The 6653-nt window shown below is 39.3% G+C and overlaps 2 protein-coding genes across 2 annotated transcripts; both read right to left on the reverse strand.

Annotated features, from left to right (window-relative positions):
* Nucleotides 1-188: 188 nt before the first annotated feature.
* On the reverse strand, nt 189-1934 carry SS1G_05946 (hypothetical protein; the record flags this gene model as incomplete). The annotated part of the gene is made up of 1 exon (XM_001592974.1): nt 189-1934. One exon carries the CDS (start codon nt 1932-1934, stop codon nt 189-191), a length of 1746 nt encoding a protein of 581 aa, XP_001593024.1.
* A 3457-nt stretch (nt 1935-5391) lies between these two features.
* SS1G_05947 (predicted protein) lies at nt 5392-6537 on the reverse strand (the record flags this gene model as incomplete). Its single annotated transcript, XM_001592975.1, has 5 exons — nt 5392-5462; nt 5545-5563; nt 5799-5885; nt 6211-6286; nt 6497-6537. The coding sequence occupies 5 exons, from the start codon at nt 6535-6537 to the stop codon at nt 5392-5394; spliced, it is 294 nt and encodes a 97-aa protein (XP_001593025.1).
* Between the last annotated feature and the right edge of the window lie 116 nt (nt 6538-6653).

The following is a 6653-nucleotide window of genomic DNA, read 5'->3' on the forward strand; positions in this document are numbered from 1 at the left end:
CTTGACAGCAACTGCACTGGGAATAAGAAAAGAGGTGTATATTCATTATCATTTTTACATTCGGTATCATGCTCAAACGCCATCGAAATGACCTGTGTATCCCCACTTTGCTCCGCGCTTTCTATTAAATTTAAAAAATGCGTCTAATCATCATCTATGTATCATTTTTAAACGTACAATCTCACCTCTCACTTTTCGCTTGCAAGCTGCCCAGCATCTTGTTCTCTCGTATCGCTAGGCAACGCCACTCGTCCATATCCCATACCCTCCTCAATATACCCCTCTTGATGATAAGTATCTTCGCGGGGAGCATCAGGCATACTTGCTATACTTGATGCTGACGATGAGTGAGAGCCAGTACTGATCCTATTTTCTGTGGTTCGGTCTGGTGAGGATTGGTCTGCTTCAAGCGCCTTTTCGTTGCCCACATCCTGTTCGTTCGAAGGTTTCTTCGTGGGGGTTGGAGCGAATTTGGATCGTTCTCTGATGGCTCCACCGTATTTATAAAATAGAAAGGGGATCGGCGCGAGACATATGGCAAGTCCACCGATTAATGAGCCACCTCCACCGACGCCAAGAGCATCGAACATGTATGTCGTGAATAATGGTGCTGCAGCACCGGCTGCTGATCTACAAACAGTGTTTGCAGCGACTGCACTGGCGGCATACATTAAGTATGTATCGGTCAAATAATTGAGGTAGGCGACGAAAATGAGAAGAATAGACGTGGAGAGGAATATCCCAGCAAGAGTGGGAACTATCCAATGAACACTATTATAATTTCCAGACCACGCAAACCAAAACATGGTAATTGGAAAAATAATTCCACCAGCCATGGCGACCGGTAGACGATCCTCAGCCACGCCAACATGACCAGCCTCCACCTTCTTCCTATCACGATGGGACACGATGAAGATGGCGATTCCACCTATTATAGCTCCAATGATCGTACCAATCAATGGTAACTCCCCTACTCCGGAATTCCAACCACGCTTCTCCTGAAAGATGATGGGGTAGATGGTGAAGAGCATATACAGTAAAGCATATACGACGGATAGGTAAACGGCAACGGCAAACGAAATTGGATCGACGAGAAGTTGCCATGGTCTAATAAGTGCCACCTTGAAAATTTGCCATAAGGTACGATCGCTATCTTCGACGGGAGCCTTGACGTTTTCGTAACCTGGAATCTTCAATGCCCTTATTCTCCTAGCTTTGTTTACTAGCAATTTCGAAGGTAAGGTCTCTGGGATAGTAAACATTAAAAGTTCGGTGACACCAGCGAGCCATAACATGACATAAAAATTCCACCTCCAGTCCTTTTTCAACTCAAGGAATCCTGAAATAACAGGACCCAATGCTGGACCGGCAAAAGTCATCATCGAGAACAGAGCCATGGCATTTCCTCTTTCGACAGGACCCCAAATATCGGCGAGAACTCCCGGGGCATTCGAAAGTGGCGAACTGGCCATCGTACCCGTTATGAATCGTCCTATTAATAGAGCTGCGAAATTATTGGCGAACGCACAGAGAAAGTTAAAAGCCAGATACAAGGTAAAAGAGATATAAAAGATCCATCTTCGACCAAAGAACTCGGACAACGGAGCCCAAAATAATGGACCAAAGCAGTATCCTAAAAGGAAAACCGAGATGACCAAAGCGGAGACCTCTGCAGAAACATGAAATTCTCTCTCAATTCCCGTCAAACATCCCGACGGACTGGACGATGCAAATGTTGCATTTACCACGAGCAAAACCGATACCACGGTAATATACCATCTTCTCGTCTTGGACCAATTCTTCGGATTTTCGATATCTCCCGGCCCAAAATCCAGATGGCCATTTTCATTTATGTACGGCTGATCATCGATGATATGTTTCGTGCGATATGGCTTCGCATTTGGCCTTGACAAAACACGCTTTAAACGATCCATCGATGTTGAAAAATCATGAAAATATTTAAGGATTGGGAAATGGGGAAGAAAAATAAAGTCGGACGGGGGATCGACGTTGTATACATCATTTTCCTAAATTGTGGATAATCGGCATCATACAAGCATAGCTCTAGAATGTACACGCGGAATTGTGGATTGATAACCATGGATTTGCTATGTTCCTGTTCTAGTATGAAATGATTCAATATTAAGTAAGTACGGATAAACAATGCCGGTCTACATCGTCATTATTATCATTTTTCAGCACTTGACTGTTTTTGCCTCTAATTCCGTTGACTAAAATATTTTAGCCAATTATGAAACGACTTAAAATCCTTAAAATTCCTCTAGCATACCAAAGTAGCTAATGTTGTCTGAAACTCAGCGAATGATACTCTCCAAATTCCGATTAGAGATACTCGGTATTTACTTTCTTTTTGCCATGATTATAAATTATTGATCCTTCACCACTCCAGACAAACTTCGACATTCTTCATCGGCCCCTTTAAGGCCATGTAAGCGAAGTATGAGTTAGCATTGGATATGACGAATTTATTTCCTTTTTATCTCCTTGTTATATCCGGATATTCTTTATTTATCCTTCCAATATTCTATTTTCTCAGATATGCTGTTCTGGTATCATCAAAATACCATTCAAGTCTATACTCCTCAACTAAAAACAGAAAACTTGTAGCTGAGGGTCCATAGCGTCCCCTTAATAGATATTTAGAATTAAAGGTTGTGGTTGACAACAATCCCCAATATACCGGCAAGATGCAACCTTCCAGTCTACAGCCAGCTGACAAATCCCTGCAATTTATCCACCACATCCGCGGATATAGTAATTGAGTCTCCAATAAGGTGAATGAGCAAAGGCAATTGGGGTTTCGTTGTACCATGCATCGGGAGCATGAACAGCCGTGGATGATATGCTGAAAGCATAAATGTTCACCGTCGGTTTCTTCACTCGGCAATTTACATATTACTAATCCCGTGAGCGACGACATCAACGACTTACGATACCTGACGATTTTAAGTTTGTATCTTTGCTTGCTGATTAACTGCCGCCCCCCTCCGAAAGTTCTTACTCGGCAAAGTCAGCAAGCTAGTGCGGCACATAATATCCTTCAAGAACCTGACATCCAAATACCCCGCACACCCGAGCCTAAATAAATTCTCATATTTGAAATCCCATATGTTTTCATGAATATTTCCTCTAGCTTCTCAATGCGTCTGAGCAATTAGGGAATATCACAATGGTTTATTGCGCCCTTAAAAAGAACTATACCATCATTTGTGACATCAGTTTAAGATAAAAGTCTGTGTATAATCTCTCACACATGGTCTCCTAATTCTACTTTGCGGCATAGTATTACTAAATGAAGAATGGACAAACGATATATTAGCTAATTGGCTCGCTATGAAAGAAACCTAGGATCAAACGAATGGTATTTTGCTTATAGAGGTCAGTGAAAGCCAGGCTCGGATCCGAGACTTACTACCGAGAACATAACTATAAACCAACATATTGAGAGCATCTCCTGGATAAGTATCCAGCATTGGTTCTAGATAACGGATAATCCCAGAGATAATCCTACAACGAACTGTGTTCTGATACTCTTCAATTAAATGACAATGGCATCCAAACCATCGAGACACCATATTCTCCACCTACGAGGCCTTCCCCGAGCAAAAATTTTGAACTGTACAAGCAACAGGCTAGAGACAGACATAATTTAAATACGAATACTCAATGACTCGGGAAATTTTGCGTTGAGATGGATTGTTTCCTATCTATCTTTTTTTCCAGCAGAAATTTAAGGTTAAAACATTGTCTTCATGGTAGAAATGACTAGCGCCTCCCGATTCGCAAAGGTATACACTTTTCGGCATCGATCTTTTCCGCACTACAAAACAGGCAGCTCAGATGTCGGAACCCCGTAATTGCATGAGAATATCCATTTATCATCTGCTGCGTTTGCAATTCCATGTGAACTTGTCTGCATCATCTCATAGACAAGTGACTACACGTATTGAGGTTAAAGTCTGAGAAAAAACGCCTTGAAGGACGAGAACCTGCCCGCTTCGAACTCAATGCATTTTTGAATCTATTTATATATTATAGGTAGATATTGTATAGTACATCATGGAAAAATTCCTCAACTCGATCTACTGCTCAAGAGACACTCTCTTTCCTTCGATCTGCTACAGCCTGTGGATCCTCACTCATCATCTCCTATTTCATTGTGTAGTTTAGGAGCATTATAAGTGTTCGAACAACGCATACATATATACATATATATCTATTACTTCAATGTTCCTGATTCTCACTTCTAAGGGTATAAAGGGTAAAATTCCATCCGCCGTTTTTCATTATTTTCTAATCACAAGTGAAAACCAGCTGGATTCAAGCAAAAAGCAACAATAATCCCAAATTTGCAGCCATACACAGACTAAACTATCTACAACTTATTAGAAATATATCTTCCTACTTAAATGATGGATATTTCCCAAAACCCACAGTATTAAACACACAATATCGATTTGAAAACCTATATATAACGCTTCATGAGTCTTAAATTTTCCTCCATATATCCCGCACCAAATAACATCCACCAGATCACTCAGTATACATAGAAGGGAAGCTATTTAAACTCTACTAACCTTTTGCTTTCATCATATAATAAATCTGAGTTAAATACTCCTTTAGGCAATCTTTCCCGAAAATTGCAAGATTATTATAATATTACAAAGCCACACACTCTCTGAGAACATAGAAATAGTTCTTACAGAGAAATACTATCTCAATCGATTCTATACAAAGAGATCGGGTGTGATGAACTTGAATAAGTCCAGTATATATACCAAACCGAACCGATTTGCTGCTGCACGTGTGAAATTTAACACGGTATTTCGTCTAGAATTGAAAAGTGGATTTCTGATATCGGAGATTTGGGTGCTGAGTTTCATGTTTTATTTAAAGCTGTAATGGTATCTTGTTGATAGCTTGTATCACTATACCTATCTATCCACTCGTCATGGAGGTGAAGTCATGTGGAAGACGACCCGTCACTGCCTTCTCCTCTCATCATCCTATCCCGCATAAAATCAGCTACAAGTAACTCCCTCGCAAAAGAAAGTCACCTACGCAATTCCTATCACCACCTTCATCATAAATCCGTGCATAAGCATATAAATACAGCAATACAAATATTTCGTTCTAGATATCCGATATAAAATACAACATAAGAGAGAATATACAATACACAACAAAACCGACCCAAGAACCTCCACAAAGTGCACAAAACCCATCTCATCTATCGCATAATCCAACAGCCATTTCAGCCCACCCGTTACATGTATATAAGTCTAGCAGCCGATAAATATAATTCTCAGGTACTATAATCCACAGTCCACAAGAAAATAAGAAAGATCTCCCGAGAACTATAAAATACCGCTAAAAGATCTTTCTTCCTCTCATCGCATCATGCATCCATCCACTCGCACTCGCGACGCCTGCTTCCTTTTCTACTTAAGAAGCGATTTAACTTAGTATTGGTGGAAGACACTTTATAGTATTATGAAAAGAAAATTTGTGTAAAATTCTTACGATCTTGGGATATTTCGTACTGTTTGAAATAAGTAGATGGACAGACGTGTAGATGGATTTAATGATAAGATTATTTAACAACAACAATAACACTGTGTGAACGAAGTGAATGACTTCAATTCAATTACTACTGTAATAAAGAACTAAGCGAACGCGAAAGAGACTAGCTCTTTTAGTAAGTCTATATAAGACTTACTACTTTCAATATGTAGCTAGCTCTTTAGACAGAATACAATTAGACATACAGGACCTACGTAATCCGTGGGTGCTACGTCTTCCGTATCCTTCTCGTACCAACAAACACCGACAATCACATCCCTCAACCTTTTAATATGGTCCATCTAAATCTAAAATAGTGAGTGACTTTTCATAAAAAGGAATCTAGATCGATATAGAAAGAAGTGAAATAAAACTAGAAAGAATTTGAAAGTGTCTTGAGATAAGTACAAATATAATATTCAATGAAAGTGATAGTCGCTCTTTATGTATCTTTTTAATTTTATAACATTTAATATATCAAACTCACTTATTCCCCTACCCGTATATATTGTCTTTCGCCTTCTCTATATCTAGTTACTCATATATTTATCCAATCTTATATATTCAGTTCTCTTAAATATCATCTATCACAACCAGAATCACAGATCCAAATTCACATTATTAAACCTCAGCTTCTCCCTTTTCTTCTATTTCCTCATCAAATATCCACATCTTATTCTCATTCCCATTTCCACTTCGATTCCTATTCCTAATTATTCCCAATCCCACACTGATTCCAAATTGCAATACTATATAATCAAGTAAAACTACCTAGTTATATATCTAATAACACACATCTATCCACCATCCAATATACCATCTATGTACTACCATCTACACTCTACCATCAACAAAAACAAAACCAAATACTCCTCAAAAAACCCCCTCTCGCTGCCCTCAAAACATCACATACTCATTCTCTCTCAAACCCTTTTCTTCATTTCTAGCCCACATCTTCCATTTATCAATCCCTACTTTCTACTCTTTATCTCCTACCTTCTATACTCCAATTTCCCAAAAATCTATCTTCCCATATCTCATCTACTGTTATTCCATTACCAGAAATAAAC

The sequence above is a fragment of the Sclerotinia sclerotiorum genome, genomic scaffold, assembly GCF_000146945.2.
Source record: "Sclerotinia sclerotiorum 1980 UF-70 scaffold_7 genomic scaffold, whole genome shotgun sequence".
Classification (NCBI taxonomy): Eukaryota; Fungi; Ascomycota; class Leotiomycetes; order Helotiales; family Sclerotiniaceae; genus Sclerotinia; species Sclerotinia sclerotiorum.